The 21,052-nt window shown below is 36.1% G+C and overlaps 1 protein-coding gene across 16 annotated transcripts in view; it reads right to left on the bottom strand.

Moving 5' to 3' along the window:
• The window catches only part of Gphn (gephyrin), a 460,638-nt gene that overhangs the window by 267,668 nt on the left and 171,918 nt on the right, over positions 1-21,052 (bottom strand). For all 16 annotated transcript variants that reach the window (XM_029484276.2, XM_085830493.1, XM_029484278.2 and 13 more), the window contains exon 4: positions 10,204-10,296. In XM_029484276.2, coding sequence (XP_029340136.1) covers positions 10,204-10,296 — 93 coding nt within the window. The remainder of the gene's footprint in view (positions 1-10,203; positions 10,297-21,052) is intronic.

Genomic DNA, 21,052 nt, shown 5'->3' with positions numbered 1-21,052 from the left:
TCCCTTTTCTCAGAAGCTACAAACTGTCCATATTTCCTCAGTTAAGTATTGGGGCTCATTAACTCCTCAATAACCCCTATTATACTGTCCTGTCTGGTCTTGTGTCAACTTGACACAAGCTGGAGTTATCAAGAAAGGAGCCTCCCTTGTGGAAATGACTCTATGAGATCCTGCTATAAGGCATTTTTTTTTTTTTTTTTTTTCGTTTTTCGAGACAGGGTTTCTCTGTGTAGCCCTGGCTGTCCTGGCACTCACTTTGTAGACCAGGCTGGCCTCAAACTCAGAAATCCGCCGCCTCTGCTTCCCGAGTGCTGGGATTAAAGGCATACACCACCACGCCCGGCGGCATTTTCTCAGTTAGTGATCATCAAGGGTGGGAGGGCCCATTGTGGGTGGTGCCATCCCTGGGCTGGTAGTCTTGAGTTCTATAAGAAAGCAAACTGAGCAAGCCAGGGGAAGCAAGCCAGTAAGTAACATCCCTCCATGGCCTCTGCATCAGTTCCTGCTTCCTGCCCTGTATGAGTTCCACTCCTGACTTCCTTTCACAATGAACAGCAATGTGAATGTGTAAGCCGAATAAAGCCTTTCCTCCCCAACTTGATACTTGGTCATGATGTTTGTGCAGGAATAGAAACCTTGACTAAGACATATACTATTATACTATTAATAGGCTTGATCTTAGACAGATCTTGTGAAAAGAACCTTACTTGCTAGGAATTCATGGGCACAGTATTACTGACATTTTCAGAAGACATTGTTTAGAAGCAATGCATTTTTCATCTTTCATGTTGCTAAGTTTACTAGGGCCTTACAATTTGATGGTTTTAAATGAAAACAAGGCAAACTCCCCTACTAATTCACGCATCTAAGCGATTGTATGCCCTTCAAAGGTATAGAATTAAATTTTATACCTTTATTTTTTTTCTACTGGTCTTATCTTACAGTTGGGTCTTTCTGATGTATAAATTGAAGAAAGGGGATCAATTCTGAGAAAGTTTGTGGCTTGTGGGAAAGATTAATAAAAAGGTAATATAAAAAGTTAGAAGACTTGGGGAAAGAAAATGTAGCATTCCTCATCTATTATCCAAAATTAATTTTCTCTTATGCACAGCCAAGAGTAGAACAAGGGCCAGTGGCCAATTTATTTTAAAATGTTTGGGGTTTCAATCAATTAGAATTTTCTAGCAATAAACTCATAGGTGGAAAAAATACTGATTGAAATGTTTAAGCAAAAGGCAGAGAATGATAAGATGAACATGTACAGCCTTTGAAATTGAAGGCCCTTAGTTTCTTCAAACTCTAATACTATGATTTCCTCATAGCTACAAATAGTAATTTTATATAAAATGATAGATATACAAGATAGAGAAAAATCAATATTTATTGATTGTCTTGATTCTGAGAAGCACTAACTGAAGTTCATACACAAATCAACAAAATTGAACTGTGGTGCTCCTAAGCAGCTAAAATTTTGTACACAAATAATTGTAAATATAGTTACTAGGCTGGAGATTAAATGAGGCTCTCCTTTCTTTGCCTCTTTCTGCTCCTGTCCCTCCCTCCTGCTCCATCTCCATGTTTTAGAACACTCATGCCCAGAACTTTACTTCACATGTATCCTTCCCTCTTAAAACTAAAGATAGAAAGTCTGTCTCCAAAATGAAAAATTAGCCTCGTGTGTACTTGAAAATTGCAAATTTAGAAAAGGATCATTTTGTGTGTGTGTGGGTGTGTGCTTTTTGAGCACACATGTGTGCATGAAGTGCAATGCCCATCCCTACAGCTCTACACCTAAAGGACAAGACAGGGCTTCCCACTAAGTCTTGACTTTGTTGATTGAGGATGACTATCTAGATGGCCAGTGTGCTCTAGAGAGTCTACTGTTGTGTTTCCCCAGCATAGTACTACAAGTGTGTGCCTTTCTCTTTATGGGATGCTGTGGATCTGAACTCAGGTTGTCATGCTTTAGGAAGTAAGTGCTTTTCCAGCCAGAAGATCTCTCCATCTCCAAGGGTATATTTTAAGTTTTGATGTTGTAATGTCTTCTCTGGTGACTGCATTTATGAGTTGCCATTTCTAAGGAATCTCTCAATTATGACAACTACTTTTTCTTCTTTTTACATTGTGCCACTGTAACGATTTTAAAACACAAACAATATAAACCCAGCTCATCTGTCTTTGTACAACATGGTATGTCTCTGATCTATGCAGGAAGATTTAAATTTATATTCATATGGACATTCCTCCTAACTGTTACTTCTTCCTTACTCCTATCACTAGTACTCTCCTCTCTCCACATTTCAAAGTGATTCCTCTTCTGCCACTTTAAATTAGAAACTATTCAACTTTTTTGTAAAAAAACCTTTTTTATTGAATGGCAGCATATTTCTGGTATTTGATTTATATTGTTATAATTTGTCATGTAGCTATGTACTTTATCAGTGCAAACAGTTAAGTACTAAGCCCAGCAATACTCAATATTCTTCATAACTGAGTGTTAAATTCAATAAAGTCAAGGACTGAAGTTGTTAGCAATGTGAAACGCATATGTATGTTTCTGTTCTGAAATAGATACTGTTTTCCAATGAGCAATACAAAATCGATTAGAAACTCTACCAATAAAGAGGGAGTAACTCTTTATGTTGATGATATCAAAGCATTGTTTGGTATGCAATACTCATGTATAATTTTGTATTTGTTTGTATGTGTATATGCACTATATATGCACATGTATATGGGAGCACTAGCCCACGAAGGCACATGTAGACCAAAGGTTGACATCAGATATTTTCGTCTATTATTCTCCAACTTATTTTTTGAGATAGCTCTCTGGCACTGAACTTCTCATTCATGTTAGACTGGCTGGCCAGTGAGGTCCCACAATCTACCTGTCTAGACCACCACCCATCCCTAGGCTGGGTTATAGGCACACACTGTTGCATCTTTTGCATAAGCACTAGGGATCTGAACTCAGGTCCTCATGCTCATGCAACAAGCTAATCACTCACTGAGTCATTTCCTTAGCTCAGTGCTTGTGATTTTATGTAACGGTCAATGTTAAATTTCATTTAGATGTTAACTATTACTAAAATGCTATCGTTTCATATACCTGAGCTATTTCAAACCAAGATTGAGAAACTTAAATTAATAGTGGAGACAAATTACGTGAAACTATAATAAATAAATTGCTCTGCAAACTTTAGAAACAGGTTATCAGAAGCTAGTTAAACCAGGTACACAAGTAATTCTCACATCACACAGATTACACTTGTTTTTCTGTTCCATGTCTTAAAACAGTTGTGGGGAAATATCAACTGACATTCTTATTTTCTACACATAGGAAAGTAGATTATTGACCATTTTCATTATTTGAATTGCTATAAACAACAACTTTGAGTGAGATACAGTAATGAAGTCACTACACAGGGAAATTTAGGTTTAAACAGCCTAACTTACCTTAAATTTTATATAACAGTGCTTAAATGAGGATACCTCTGACAACAAAATGAAAGCTTTTCCCTATGTTACATTGTTTCTTCACAATATCAAATCAACATTACTGCATGGAAACACAGTTCCCATCCAGCATGAGGATTATAGGATGGTTCTTATATATGATCTCAAGTGCACTACCATATCAGAACACAGAGATGTGCAGGCCAGTTTAAAATATTTCAAATATAAAGATTTTGAGTATTTTGCTTCATAGGCTATTTTATATTGTCACATGATCCTGGTCACAAAGAAGAGATTTGAGATCTTTAAAAATCTACGCATGACAGCTACTTTTCATTAACAATAAGAAAACTATAAAAGAATATAGCATGTATATTTTTATTGTATGACTGTGTGTACATGTATGAGGGGCTCAAGGGTATAACATATTTTTGAGTAGAATATGGAATGTACCACTACTTGATACATGTAGTGAAATAATATGTTCTATCGAAAAACTGATATTCAATTAAAAATAAATGAATAAATCAAATGATTTATGTTAGAAGTAAAATTTGGTAAGACAAATGAATAAACACATTAGCTTTCACATGCCTATGTCATAATGTAAGCGAGTGTTTCTGTTTTTAAAATAATGAGTGTTTTTTTAGGTGAATTTGTTAAATGTAAATTCTTACTTTCACTAGAATATAAAACTGAGAATCACTAAAAGGTAATTAGGAACTAAAGTGCATTTGGCTTTTTTACAATAACATACTATTCTATGAGTATTATGAGAAAAATGTCAATGTTTGGGTAAAATAATACCTGACAAAGAATCCACTATTAAAATTCTGATAAATATGAACTTCAACAAGTTGAGACAAAACAAAATCTTATGTAATAAATGGCATTAATTTTCTTTTATTTTCAAAGTGGATTATTTCATGAAAAAGATTCCTAACTACCTAAGTTGCACTATTTGTAGAAAACCTAAGATAATAATCTGTTCCAAAGAAATCAAAAGTGTCCTAATAAACCTGTTAGTCAAAAGAATACATTCATCCCTGTAGAAATGTAACATCTACTCTTTGCTCAAATAAAACTGATATTCAGTTAAAGATAAATATTTTTTGTTAAAAAAAAAAGGTGTAGGCTGGATTTCGGCTATAGCTACTCAAAATCATGATTTTCTGAAAGTTTAGCTACTCAAAATCATGATTTTCTGAAAATTTAGCTACTCAAAATCATGATTTTCTGAAAGTTTAGCTACTCTTTCTTTCTTATTGATTACTTCATACTGACTACTTTTAGCAAGAGACTTTGTTAAAAAGTACTAAAATTTTAGGAGTAAGTTTTTATATAATTAATAAGAAATCTGTTTCATCAAGTTTAAAATTTCAAAATCTTATTACTGAGAATGACAGACATGTTTTTATTAATAGATGATCTATCAGGTCAATAGGAAATACACATGCTTAAAGAAGGCAGATAATATCTTTGTAACTTTTACATGATATAGAAACTAAATATAAAAGATTCAGGTTACTGAATAGTATTGGTGAAAGTCAGAAAAAAATTAAAACTGAGTATGATGACTTACATCATTTAGTAGGCAAATGGCCAGCAAGTTTGTGTAAGTTTATTCCACTCAGGCTTTATAGACTATACGGTTCAGCTATATGAACCACTCAACTCATTTATTATAATCACAGGCAGTATATAAATAAAGTATTGTGTTCCAAATATGTTTTACATATATTGTTGATAATGAAACTTAAATTTCAAATTACAAGTTTAATTTTTTCTAGTCATGTGAAAATATAAAGCCTTCCACTCTTAATAGGATATGCAAACACATGACTGGTAAATTTGTCCCATGTCAGATTCTTGGTTCCTGTGACAAAGCATCAGTTTTTTTTTTTAATATACTGACTATGCCTCACTCATATTTTAAATCTGGAACACAGCATGTAATTGGATACATAACAAATATTAAAACTATATAGCTTTAAAAATGAGATAAAACTAGGTATAATTTATACTTGTATTTCACTATGATCAAAGTAATTGATCAGTGTGGAATCTTTAATTCTATTTTAGGTGTGCCTACTAAAAGTTATGAAGTTTGATTTTCACCTTGTGAATTTAAGCAGCTTAATGTTTTCTAACATACGAAAACTATTATCAAATGCTTTAATAATTATATATCTTTTGTATGCTTTCAGTCTGGCCTAGAAATAAACATCTACAATTAAGGTTTTTGGTTTTAAGATTCCTTTTGGACACACAATTAAGTAATAAGTGAACACAAAGAGCTAACACATAACAATGATTTCTTATGTTCATAATTATTTGTAATTCCTAGACTTTCATAGTGCAAATTACCCAACAAGCAGAACAAAGAAATGCAATACATCTGAAAATATAAAAATTCCATGTTAAAATAATGCTAAAATGTTAACGATTGTGATTATGATATCATATGTAAGCTTTGATAGCACCCTACACTTAAAGATGAAAGCAGGAGGCATGTAACTATTACATGAACCATGTTTTATGATATAGGGACAAAACATAGAAACAATCCATACTTTAGGGAAGATCAAGGCTGAAGGCCTCAAGGCTGTAACACAAAACAAGTTTGTGGGATTCGCTACTCCATCTTCCTTCTAAAAACAGAATTATAAAGAAATCTAATCTGATTAAAATTCATTTCATTTACAATTCAAACTAAGTGGCAACAAGTTTAGTTTATTTTTCTTTATGATTTTCATTCTTAATGTATTTTCTCGGATAGTATAAACATCTGACCAATATTTGTCCCTTGTGTTTGTAGATCAAACTAATTCACAATTAGTGACTATAAATAGTAGTCCTATGAGAAAGGAGCTATGCATTATTTTGTAGTTGTCAAATTAATAATTGTTTGAGTTAAGTTCTGACACTTTTAAAGATTTTGTCAGCAATGGTTGAATACTTATATAAATGTGTCTAGCAAAACTCTACTCTGTTGGGTAAATATACAAGAAATTTACAAAAAATTTACAAAAATATGTATAAGTCCAGAAATATAAATTTTAATTTATATTTTAAGTACCACAGGAATTGTATCTACTTAAGGGTATAAAGAAAATTGTAATTGTTTTGGAGTCCCCCATCTTCTTTTACAGTTTTCTTTAAATGAAAACCTTTACAGTTAAACAGCTTTTGTCATAGATATTCATATCCTATCTGCTCTTACATGGAAAATATAAACTGATATAAACATTAAAGAGCAACTTATACATAATTAGATAAATCATTGCTTTAAAAAAACAGCTACTGAACACTTACATAGATTTTAAGCTTAATGCCTCCTCCAGGGGTGCTTACTATATGCATGCAAAATTAAAAACACACCTCATGGTTTTTAAGTAATTGAATAACACTTAAGAATAAAATGCTGCTCAATTTCTGATATATGAAACACAAATAAGTCACAGTGAGAATCTTATCAATAAATAGCACCAAAAGGAGGAAATAAAAATATTATGATAGCAGAATTATATTTATATAAAGGTGGAAAGGAACAAACATAATGCTTGGTAGGTAAAACCCATTTGACAGAATTTTAAAGATTTCATAGATAGATCCTGAACAAGTTATAAGATTAAATTTGTTTGTTTGTTAGTTACATTAAAAAGAACATTCCCTACAACTTGGGACCACATAAAAGAAAATGTTTAGCCATTTTAAGTACACTCATATGAAATGTTAGCAGTGGTCTTCACTGAAAGTTCACAGCTTCTTACATTTTAATTATGCATAATTACATGAAAGTAAGTGTAAGTATAGGTCATCAAAAGAGAAAGAGTTTCAAAGAGGGGGGAGATTTAAAGCGACATGGATGAATAGGATAACAGAAAACAATCGAGTGCATGTGACATGAACTGCAAGGCAGAAGGGTTGGGGCAGATAGAGAACTAGAGAGTGAAATAGAAGAGGATTAACCGAAACATTGTATCATGAAAATACCATAATAAAACCTTTTAGGTTGTATATTAGCTTTTAAAACAAATGAAGAAAAGCTTGGGTGAAGAGATGTTTTAGCGTTTAGTCCTAGCACCCACATCAAGTATCTCGCGACTGCCCATTATTAGAGATCTGGGGAATCTGACTGACACCCTCTTCTGAATTCTGTAAGCATCTGCATTGTTTATATTCCTATATACCCCACATATCTATACACATAGGTAATGAAAATAAATCTTTAAAAATAAATGTACACAGAACACTGGAAAATAGAGAATTCGATTTCCCTCATTTTAAGGAGATTAAACTGAGTGGTTAAATGACTAGAGCATTGTATAACACAAATATAGTCCCTAATTCTCCATGCAGAATTCCTCAAACTCCCCAACCCCCCTGAGTAATAGTAGTGCCTTTTGCAATCCATTACAAGTCTCAAACTCAAAAAAATATCTACATAATTTCAGGATAGTGCTGGTCATCAGAAACACTGAGTTATTAGAATGTTGAAACTTTTAGTCTCACAGACAGGGTGGAATTTCTATAAATATCGTTGTGCCATTAAGGTTCCCATTGCTCTGGAATTGGTGAATGCATTTGGGTGTTGTAATTGTACTGCATCTGAACAAAGCATGGACTTTCTGTTAGTAGTCCCTCATATACCCTGAATAATGCCTTTTTTCCATAAATCTACTTCTGAGTTGTATAATAATATATAATAAAAGTTTTGTATGCCATTCTAGCTAGTGGTATTTTGGAAGGGGGGGGTATATAAATCTACAGACTTGGTAGAAAAGCAGGACAAAGTGTCCATGATCTGGGGAATTCAATATTTATTGATGGCATCAGAACTGGGGACAGTCTTGTGGTACAGAGCCTTAAACTTGGACAATCTGAACAACGCCAGGTCAGAATCTAATTTAAATGAGATGAAAGGCAACTCATGTATAAAGAATTGAAGAACTAATTACTGTGAGAAAAAAATTCCACACATGTATCATTGACATAAAAGAATGTAGCCCACCTATAGTTACCTTGTTGATCAATAGAAGAGAAAGGATTGAAGAAACTTTAGATTATAGTAAACAAGAAACTTGGTGACATAAACTATTTCATTACAATTAAAAATAACATTATTTGGTTATGAATGAATTCTATGCCAAATTTTTCTATTTTGTGATGTAAAAATAAATACTAATGTGAACATATAAAGCCATCATACAAAAATGATAGATTCATTATATAATGTCAAAATTATTTACTCTAAAAATCAATACTTTCATATAGGTAGTTTCCTTACAAACAAACAAACAAGCAAAAACAACAAACATAACTATAACCGTACCCCTGTAAAGACAGTTTCCCTGTCAATTGTATTCTTTTTGGTTAGTCTCATATAAAAATGGTCAAATGACCTCTCAGGTTAGGTGACAGAAAGTAAATAAGTTGCATACAGATGACTTTTTGACTTATATACTTGAAGTTAACACTATCTCAAATAAATCTTCTGAATGCTTTTGAAGAAAGCACATTTTACTTATAATTCCAATTATAATAATAATATAAAAAAGAAAGATAGAACAGTCAATAAAAATGTTAGGATTTGTTTTAGAAATGTATATTTTCATAATGTAGACAGTACTTCTAAGAATTTAGGAGTATAGTTTATTGGTCAGAAACATTTATGCCATATAAGGAATTGCCTGAAAATCAAATTGTGAGCATCTACTGCAGTGTTAGGAAGGGGAAAATGAATCAGTACTTTTGCAGGCATTCTTGTGCAAAATTTAACAAATAACAAAATTTAAAAATATAAAAAGATAGCGATTATTTAATAAATGAAGAGAAAAAGAGCCTTAGTAATAAAAAGATAGTAGATAGAATAGTATACTGGTTGGGAATAAAAGTTCATAGTTAACACCATGTTGAAATTGAACCAGAAACAGAATATTCATTTGAGGGGCAAAGGAAGCTATGTGATAATGGCAAAAGTTTCCACTACTGTGCAGTAATATCTGACATGTATGGATTTTAAAAATACAAACTAAAGACCTTTTCCTTATATTCATGCTTTGTTTTTTGCCTAATTTTTCTGCCTGTGTTGATGATATTCCCGTGCCATAAAGCACAGGTATTTTTTATGCTGTTTAGATTATTAAATTGTCCATTTAAATATTGTTCATATTTAAAATATGGAAAATATAGTGCATTTTCATCAATTTAGTGTAAATTTAGTATAAATACATAGTATTTATTTACCATATTTTGAGAAAAATTATAAAAGTAGTTGAAGAGGGAAATAAGACCCAAATTTGAACTACAGTAGCAAAGCACACCACACCTGTGCCATTCTAACTGTCAAAAGTTTGTAATTACTTCCTGAAGTTTAGTTGTCAACAATCAAATGAAGAACTAATTTCTAGAACAGTTCAAATTCTCTCATATTCAATAATTTCAAAGGCAAATTCAAATAAATACTTTTCAAAATAATCTTCTATAGACAAATATTTGTATTATCATAGCCATAAGGAATAGTTTTGCCTATAAAACTAAAAATTAATATAAAAATTAATATGAAAATTCTAAAAATTAAAAATTAAACTAATTAATTTAAATTAATTTAAACTAATTTAAATTAATTACACTAAATTAATTAAAAAACTGAAAATTAATAAGAAAATTCTATGAAATTTAAAAAGGACTTGAAAATAAATAGCTAGACTATTCGTTGAATATGAGAAGGGCATTTCATCTCACCTCTGGAGTGACATCTCGTGGTGCAAATCCCGTTCCTCCAGTTGTTAATATCAAATTAAGTTCCTTTTCATCACACCAGTCTATGAGTGTTTCCTAAAAGAAAACAAATGTACAGAAGAACTTACTTGTTTGCTAAAAATATAAGTAATAATTTCATAGACTATAGCATAGAAACAAGATTCTTTGAATACTTTCTTTCACACTTAATCATAATACAATGCAATTTGTGATATTTATCTTGTTGGTAAAGAAAATGAGGATAAAATGTGCAAATTGATAGAAGTACCTTAAACAAGAAATACTGCAGTTTAATATTTCTATGTTATGTGCTTATATGGCATGTTTAAAGCTCGTTTCAACATTATAAAAGATTTCAAAGTTTTAAAAAGTTAACTGCTATATGCTGATTACAAAATCGTATTATTTAGTAACAAATTAATCCTAGCACTAAAAATTCATACTTTAATTATACATGCAAAAAAGTCTAACACTTTTTTCTATTATGGATTCAAAAGGAGAATGTCACAGGCTCATGAACTAGAAGGAAAAATAAAAGATTTCACACTACACCTGCTGGAATGACAATTATGTTCCTCTATAATTTGCCCATTAATGAATAAATATTTTATATCCAATATGAAGTATGAAAAGTTTTATGCCTTTTAATACTGATTTTTCAGGAATTTCTTAAAAGAAAGTAGAATTTAAATAATAATTTGGTATCTCTTCTAGTCTGTAGTCTGTGTTAGAATAAACATTGTAGAGGTAAAGCAATGTTGAGTAATAAAAGAACTGCTGAATTATCACCATCTCTGACCTTGAATAGTTCTACAGAGATATAGTAATGAAAACAGCATGGTACTGGCACAGAAACAGACATATTGAGCAATGGGATTAAGTGAAAAACCCAGACACAAACCCATAAGCTTATGGACAACTTATTTTAGATAAAGAAGCCAGAAATGCACACTGGAAAAAAGACAGTATTTTTAACAAATGGTCTTGGTAAAACTGAATTGTTGCCTGTAGAAGAATGCAAATAAATCCATATTCTTCATCCTGTACAAAATTCATATCCAAATAGATCAAAGACCTCAACATAAAACTAGATATACTGAACATGATAGAAGAGAAATTGACAAATCTTAAATTCATTTGCATATGAAAAGACTTTCAGAACAGAACATAGAACATGCATTAAGAGCAACAATTAATAAATGGCGTAGGAGGTTGGGGGGACCCTCCAGAATGCACTGGAGACCTGGGAGGTGAGAGACTCTCAGGACTCAAAGGGTGGGACCTTAGATGAAATGCCCAACAGTAGAAAGAGGGAATTTATAGAGCCCACCTCCAATGAGGGAGGGGGGTTGCCATCCCACAGTCACAACTCTGACTTTAAGAACTACAGGGGTGGAAATGGAGAGGAGCCCAAGGAAAAGATGGTCCTGTGGCAGGCCCAAAGTGAGATCCAGCTCAGGGGGAGGTCCCAAGGCCTGACAGTATTACTGAGGCTATGGAGGCAGTGCTCACAAAAAGGACCTATCATGACTGCACCCCGAAAGACCCAACAAGCAGCTGAGTCAGATGCAGAGTTTTGCACCCAACCAATGGACAGAAGGTGCTGACCCCTGTGGTTGAATTAGGGCAAGGCAGAAAGAAGCTGAGGAGGAGAATGTCTCTGTAGGAGGACCAGCAGTCTCAATTAATCTAGACTCCTGAGATCTATCAAACACTGGACCACCAAACCAGCAGCATACACCAGCTGATATGAGGACCCAACACATATATGGCAGAGGACTACCAGGTCTGTGCTCATTCAGAGATGATGTACCTAACCCTCAAGAGACTGGAGGCCCTAGGGAGTTTAGAGATCATGCGGGGTGGGGGGTGGGGACATCCTCGTGGAGAGAGGGGCTTGGAGAGGAGGTATGGAATATGGAACAGTCTGAGGGTGGACTGGGAGGGAAGTAAAATCTGGAGTGCAGGTAAATAAATAAATAAATAAATAAAACTGAAAAAAAAAGGGTCTCCATGTATTATTTTAAACACAAACAGTTCTGTGAAAGACCATCAATACTCAATAGATGAATAGATACAATAATGTGGTACATTTATATAGTGGACTATTACTCAGCTGATTAAAAAATGGAATCATGAAGCTCACAGGTAAACGGATGAAACTAGGAGAAAAATCATCCAAAAGAAGGTAACCCAGACCCAGAAAGAGAAATGTGGTATGTATCACTTATATGTGGGAATTAGCTGATAAGTCATTGATAATCACACTAACAGTAGAATTAGTGGTTAGGCATTGACTAAGGGAATGGGGACGGGAATGATGAGATCTCTCTAGGAAGGGAAAACTAAATAAGTAACTATGGATGGACTCTGTGTGTGTGTGTGTGTGTGTGTGTGTGTGTGTGTGTGTGTGTGTGTGTGTGTGTGTAGGGGTCTGGAATGAGAAAAATCAAGCAGGTAAGAAAAGGGAAGTAGAGAATGAGGGAGGAAATACTGGGATGTTGCAGAATATTTGATCACATTGTGAACCTGGAGATTTTGAACTGAACCAAAACAAAACCAAACAAAACAAAACAAAAAACAAAACAAAAACAAAAAAAAAAACATTTCTTCTAGACTTAGGGTCAAACCCTAGTACACACCTTTCACCCAATAGCTTTTTGTAAATAAGAGCTAAATAAAGTCAACAATATATCAATTGGAAGAGCAAGCAACCAGTTGAAAGGGAGCGAACATAAGAAAACCCAGGAAAGAGACAGATGGGTCTTTGAGTTGAAGAGTATTTAAAACAGTGCAAAGGAGGAGGAGCCTTTTCCTTCTGGTACATTGATGGAGTAGAAAGTCAGCTGGGTGTTTAATCTGCCTCTCTGAACTAGCTGGGTTCACCACAATGTCTGGCTCCTGAGGCTTCACTCAAAGGATTAAATGTGTGAAATTGCTGAGACTGCATTAGTTAGGGAAGCAGAAACCGGCCTGAGTAGGACCACAGGCCTCATCCAGCCGGATCAGCGCCGGGGTAGCGGGAGCGCAGGGTTGCCTGACACCCACCAGCTACCCACGACCCCCGCCACAGGATTTTGGGACTGCTGGTGAGTGGAACACAGCTTCTGCTCCAGTCCAATCACTCGGGACCTGAGACTGCTCTGGTTGGGGAGAGAGGAATCCGGCCTACACAGGGCCACAACCCTCTTCCAGTCAGAAAAGCACCAGGGCAGCTGGGGCGCAGGGTCTGCTGACACTCGCCAGCTACCCACAACACCCGCCACAGGATCTTAAGACTTCTGGTGAGTGGAGCACAGCTTCTGCTCCAATCCAAGTGCTCGGGACCTGAGACTCCATTAGTTAGGGAAGCAGAAACCGGCCTGAGTAGGACCACAGGCCTCATCCGGCCGGATCAGCACCGGGGTAGCGGGAGCGCAGGGTTGCCTGACACCCGCCAGCTACCCACGACCCCCGCCACAGGATTTTGGGACTGCTGGTGAGTGGAACACAGCTTCTGCTCCAATCCAATTGCGCGGGACCTGAGACTGCATTAGTTAGGGAAACAGAAACCGGCCTGAGTAGGGCCACAGGCCTCATCCGGCCGGATCAGCACCGGGGTAGCGGGAGCGCAGGGTTGCCTGACACCCGCCAGCTACCCACGACCCCCGCCACAGGATTTTGGGACTGCTGGTGAGTGGAACACAGCTTCTGCTCCAGTCCAATCACGCGGGACCTGAGACTGCTCTGGTTGGGGAGAGAGAAATCCGGCCTATATAGGGCCACAACCCTCTTCCGGTCAGAAAAGCACCGGGGCAGCTGGGGCGAAGGGTCGGCTGACACTCACCAGCTACCCACAACACCCACCACAGGATCTTAAGACTTCTGGAGAGTGGAACACAGCTTCTGCTCCAATCCAATTGCACGCGGGACCAGAGACTGCATTAGTTAGGGAAGCAGAAAACCGGCCTGAGTAGGACCACAGGCCTCTTCCGGCTGGACCAGCACCGGGGTACCGTCAGCTACCCACGACCCCCACCGCAGGATTTAGAGACTGCTGGGGAGTGGAACACAGCTTCTGCTCCAATCTTTAAACAGTGACAACGATAACAACTAACCCCAGAGATTACCAGATGTCGAAAGGTAAATGTAATAATCTTACTAACAGAAACCAAGACCACCCACCATCATCAGAACCCAGCACCCCCACTTCGCCCAGTCCAGGGCACCCCAACACACCGGAAAAGCTAGACACGGATTTAAAAGCATATCTCCTGATGATGATAGAGGACTTCAAGAAGGACTTTAATAACACACTTAAAGAAATACAGGAGAACACTGCTAAACAGGCAGAAGACAATAAAGAGGAAGCACAAAAATCCCTTAAAGAATGGCAGGAGAACAATGCTAAAGAGTTACAAATCCTTAAAGAAAAACAGGATAACATAATCAAACAGGTAGAAGTCCTTACAGAAAAACAGGAAAACACATCCAAACAGATGATGGAAATGAACAAAACCATACTAGACCTAAAAAGGGAAGTAGACACAATAAAGAAAACCCAAAATGAGGCAACACTGGAGATAGAAACCCTAGGAAAGAAATCTGGAACCATAGATACGAGCATCAGCAACAGAATACAAGAGATGGAAGAGAGAATCTCAGGTGCAGAAGATTCCATACAGAACATCGGCACAACAATCAAGGAAAATGTAAAACGCAAAAAGATCCTAACTCAAAACATCCAAGAAATACAGGACACAATGAGAAGACCAAACCTACGGATAATAGGAGTGGATGAGAATGAAGATTTTCAACTCAAAGGACCAGCAAACATCTTCAACAAAATTATAGAAGAAAACTTCCCAAATCTAAAGAAAGAGATGCCCATGAACATACAAGAAGCCTACAGAACTCCAAATAGACTGGACCAGAAAAGAAATACCTCCCGACACATTATAATCAGAACAACAAATACTCTAAATAAAGATAGAATACTAAAAGCAGTAAGAGAAAAAGGCCAAGTAACATATAAAGGCAAGCCTATCAGAATTACACCAGATTTTTCACCAGAGACTATGAAAGCCAGAAGATCCTGGACGGATGTTATACAGACACTAAAAGAACACAAATTCCAGCCCAGGCTACTATACCCAGCCAAACTCTCAATTAACATAGATGGAGAAACCAAAGTATTCCACGACAAAACCAAATTCACACATTATCTCTCCACGATCCAGCCCTTCAAAGGATAATAACAGAAAAAAACCAATACAAGGACAGGAACCACGCCCTATAAACAACAAGAAGGTAATCCCTCAACAAACCTAAAAGAAGACAGCCACAAGAACAAAATGCCAACTTTAACAACAAAAATAACAGGAAACAACAATTACTTTTCCTTAATATCTCTTAATATCAATGGACTCAACTCCCCGATAAAAAGACATAGACTAACAAACTGGCTACACAAACAAGAACCAACATTTTGCTGCTTACAGGAAACTCATCTCAGAGAAAAGGATAGACACTATCTCAGAATGAAAGGCTGCAAAACAATTTTCCAAGCAAATGGCATGAAGAAACAAGCTGGAGTAGCCATTCTAATATCTGATAAGATTGACTTCCAACCCAAAGTCATTAAAAAAGACAGGGAGGGACACTTCATACTCATCAAAGGTAAAATCCTCCAAGAGGAACTATCAATCCTGAATATCTATGCTCCAAATACAAAGGCAGCCACATTCATTAAAGAAACTTTAGTAAATCTCAAAGCACACATTGCACCTCATACAATAATAGTGGGAGACTTCAACACACCACTTTCAACAATGGACAGATCATGGAAACAGAAACTAAACAGGGACACAGTGAAACTAAGAGAAATTATGAATCAAATGCATCTGGCAGATATCTACAGAACATTCTATCCTAAAACAAAAGGATATACCTTCTTCTCAGCACCTCATGGTACCTTCTCCAAAATTAACCACATAATTGGTCACAAAGCAGGCCTCAACAGATATAAAAATATTGAAATTGTCCCATGCATCCTATCAGATCACCATGGACTAAGGCTGATCTTCAATAACAAAATAAATAATAGAAAGCCAACCTTCACGTGGAAACTGAACAACACTCTTCTCAATGATACCTTGGTCAAGGAAGGAATAAAGAAAGAAATTAAGGACTTTTTAGAGTTCAATGAAAATGAAGCCACAACATACCCAAACTTATGGGACGCAATGAAAGCATTTCTAGGAGGAAAACTCATAGCTCTGAGTGCCTCCAAAAGGAAACTAGAGAGAGCACACATTAGCAGCTTGACAACACACCTAAAAGCACTAGAACAAAAGGAAGCAAATTCACCCAAGAGGAGTAGACTGCAGGAAATAATCAAACTAAGGGGTGAAATCAACCAAGTGGAAACAAGAAAAACTATTCAAAGAATCAACCAATCAAAAAGCTGGTTCTTTGAGAAAATCAACAAGATAGATAAACCCTTAGCCAGACTCACTAGAGGGCACAGGGAAAGCATCCTAATTAACAAAATCAGAAATGAAAAAGGAGACATAACAACAGATCCTGAAGACATCCAAAACACCATCAGATCCTTCTACCAAAGGCTATACTCAACAAAACTGGAGAACCTGGATGAAATGGAGAAGTTCCTAGACAGATACCAGGTACCAAAGTTGAAGCAAGATCAGGTTAATGATCTAAACAGCCCTATATCCCCCAAAGAAATAGAAGCAGTCATTAATAGTCTCCCAACTAAAAAAAGCCCAGGACCAGATGGGTTTAGTGCAGAGTTCTATCAGACCTTCAAAGAAGATCTAATCCCAGTTCTTCACAAACTATTCCACAAAATAGAAACAGAAGGTACTCTACCCAACTCATTCTATGAAGCCACAATTACTCTGATACCTAAACCACAAAAAGACCCAACAAAGATAGAAAACTTCAGACCAATATCCCTTATGAATATTGATGCAAAAATCCTCAATAAAGTTCTTGCTAACCGAATCCAAGAACACATCAAAACAATCATCCATCCTGACCAAGTAGGTTTCATCCCAGGGATGCAGGGATGGTTCAATATACGGAAATCCATCAACGTAATCCAGTATATAAACAAACTCAAAGACAAAAACCACATGGTCATCTCGTTAGATGCGGAAAAAGCATTTGACAAGATCCAACACCCATTCATGATAAAAGTCTTGGAAAGATCAGGAATTCAAGGCCCATACCTAAACATGATAAAAGCAATCTACAGCAAACCAGTAGCCAACATCAAAGTAAATGGTGAGAAGCTTGAAGCAATCCCTCTAAAATCAGGGACTAGACAAGGCTGTCCACTTTCTCCATACCTATTCAACATTGTACTTGAAGTCCTAGCCAGAGCAATTCGACAACAAAAGGAGATCAAAGGGATACAAATTGGAAAAGATGAAGTTAAAATATCACTTTTTGCAGATGATATGATAGTATATATAAGTGACCCTAAAAATTCCACCAGAGAACTCCTAAGCCTGATAAACAGCTTCGGTGAAGTAGCTGGATATAAAATTAACTCAAACAAATCAATGGCCTTTCTCTACACAAAGAATAAACAGGCTGAGAAAGAAATTAGGGAAACAACACCCTTCTCAATAGTCACAAATAATATAAAATATCTTGGCGTGACTCTAACTAAGGAAGTGAAAGATCTGTATAATAAAAACTTCAAGTCCCTGAAGAAAGAAATTATAGAAGATCTCAGAAGATGGAAAGATCTCCCATGCTCATGGATTGGCAGGATCAACATTGTAAAAATGGCTATCTTGCCAAAAGCAATCTACAGATTCAATGCAATCCCCATCAAAATTCCAAATCAATTCTTCAACGAATTAGAAAGTGCAATCTGCAAATTCATCTGGAATAACAAAAAACCTAGGATAGCAAAAACTCTTCTCAAGGATAAAAGAACCTCTGGTGGAATCACCATGCCGGACCTAAAGCTCTACTACAGAGCAATTGTGATAAAAACTGCATGGTACTGGTATAGTGACAGACAAATAGACCAATGGAATAGAATTGAAGACCCAGAAATGAACCCACACACCTATGGTTACTTGATCTTCGACAAGGGAGCTAAAAACATCCAGTGGAAGAAAGACAGCATTTTCAACAAATGGTGCTGGCACAACTGGTTGTTAACATGTAGAAGAATGCGAATCGATCCATTCCTATCTCCTTGTACTAAGGTCAAGTCTAAGTGGATCAAGGAACTTCACATAAAACCAGAGACACTGAAACTTATAGAGGAGAAAGTGGGGAAAAGCCTTGAAGATATGGGCACAGCGGAAAAATTCCTGAATAGAACAGTAATGGCTTGTGCTGTAAGATCGAGAATTGACAAGTGGGACCTCATGAAACTACAAAGCTTCTGCAAGGCTAAAGACACCATCAATAAGACAAAAAAACCACCAACAGATTGGGAAAGGATCTTCACCTATCCTAAATCAGATAAGGGACTAATATCCAATATATATAAAGAACTCAAGAAGGTGGACTCCAGAAAGTCAAATAACCCCATTAAAAAATGGGGCTCAGAACTGAACAAAGAATTCTCACCTGAGGAATACCGAATGGCAGAGAAACACCTGAAAAAATGCTCAGCATCCTTAATCATCAGGGAAATGCAAATCAAAACAACCCTGAGATTCCATCTCACACCAGTCAGAATGGCTAACATCAAAAATTCAGGTGACAGCAGATGCTGGCGAGGATGTGGAGAAAGAGGAACACTCCTTCATTGTTGGTGGGATTGCAAGCTTGTATACCCACTCTGGAAATCAGTCTGGCGGTTCCTCAGAAAATTGGACATAGTACTACCAGAGGATCCAGCAATACCTCTCCTGGGCATATATCCAGAAGATGTCCCAACCAGTAAGAAGTACACATGCTCCACTATTTCATAGCAGTCTTATTTATAATAGCCAGGAGCTGGAAAGAACCCAGATGTCCCTCAACAGAGGAATGGATACAAAAAATGTGGTACATTTACACAATGGAGCTATTAAAAACTCAGCTATTAAAAAGAATGAATTTATGAAATTCCTAGGCAAATGGATGGACCTGGAGGGCATCATCCTGAGTGAGGTAACACAATCACAAAAGAACTCAAATGATATGTACTCACTGATAAGTGGATATTATCCCAGAAACTTAGTATACCCGAGATATAAGAGACAATTTGTAAAACATATGAAACTGAAGAAGAACGAAGACCAAAGTGTGGACACTTTGCCCCTTGTTCAAATTGGAAACAATCACCCATGGAAGGAGTTACAGAGACAAAGTTTGGAGCTGAGACAAAAGGATGGACTATCTAGAGACTACCATATCCAGGGATCCATCCCATAATTAGCCTCCAAACGATGACACCATTGCATACACTAGCAAGATTTTGCTGAAAGGACCCTGATATAGCTGTCTCTTGTGAGACTATGCCAGGGCCTAGCAAACACATAAGTGGATGCTCACAGTCACCTATTGGATGGATCACAGGGCCCCCAATGGAGGAGCTAGAGAAAGTATCCAAGGAGATCTGCAACCCCGTAAGTACAACAACATTATGAACTAACCAATACCCCGGAGCTCTTGACTCTAGCTGCATATGTATCAAAAGATGGCCTAGTCGGCCATCACTGGAAAGAGAGGCCCATTGGACTTGAAAACTTTATATGCCCCAGTACAGGGGAACGCCAGGGCCAAAAAGTGGGAATGGGTGGGTAGGGGAGTTGGGGGAAGGGTATGGGAGACTTTTGGGATAGCATTGGAAATGTAATTGAGGAAAATATTGTAATAAAAAAAAAGAAAAGTTAAATGACCTTACTAAGAGACAAATGATATTTCTGAATGAGAAATTATTATAAAGATATCTTTGCTTCTCAAATTATTGAATTTAATGAATGTTATATAAATTTAAGACTAAGAATTAAAACAACTGTTTTTGGACAATTACAGATATAAAGGTAATTGAAAAAAATAGAAAAAAACACATATAGAAGTTTCACCCAATGAAAATGATTTGTCTAATTCTAGTATCCTATTATAAGCAAAAGTACATAATTTACTCTATCAACCTTATTTAGACCACAGATTTTATTTAAATGTGTTTACTTATATAAATGTATGTTTACTTCTATACTATATAGGTGTAACCACAACTAAAGTGAATGTTAAAAAAAATTCCTTAAAATTCAAAAGGGGAAATGCTTAGAGTTATTATATAATTGGGAAATGAATATCATAAAATGGTAACACTTCCTACTGGAGAGGATATGAATAAACCACATACACACACACATATATGTATGTTTATATATATATATATATATATATATATATATATATATATAGAGAGAGAGAGAGAGAGAGAGAGAGAGAGAGAGAGAGAAAGAGAGAGGAGAAAGGAAAGAAGGAAGGAAGGAAGGAAGGAAAGGAAAGAAAAGAAAAGAAAAGAAAAGAAAAGAAAAGAAAAGAAAAGAAAAGAAAAGAAAAGAAAAGAAAAAAGAAAAGAAACTGAAAATGGAATACATCAGAAGGTAAGGTATTAGATCTAGGAAGGAGAAACACCAAAAACAAATAATGGGTGAAAATACTATGTTCTAGAGCTTTCAGGCTGCTGTCAAGCTGCTAGTGTATGCTCTCTCCAGTTTCTTTGGGAGGAACTCAGAGCTGAGTTTTCCTCTTAGGACTGCTTTCATTGTGTCCCATAAGTTTGGGCATCTTGTACCTTCATTTTCACTAAATTCTAAAAATTCTTTCATTTCTTTCTATATTTTTTCCGTGGCCAATTTAT

This window comes from Mus caroli, unplaced genomic scaffold (assembly GCF_978045245.1).
Source record: "Mus caroli unplaced genomic scaffold, Mus_caroli_1 scaffold_14, whole genome shotgun sequence".
Classification (NCBI taxonomy): Eukaryota; Metazoa; Chordata; class Mammalia; order Rodentia; family Muridae; genus Mus; species Mus caroli.
This window is presented reverse-complemented; position numbering and strand designations above follow the sequence as displayed.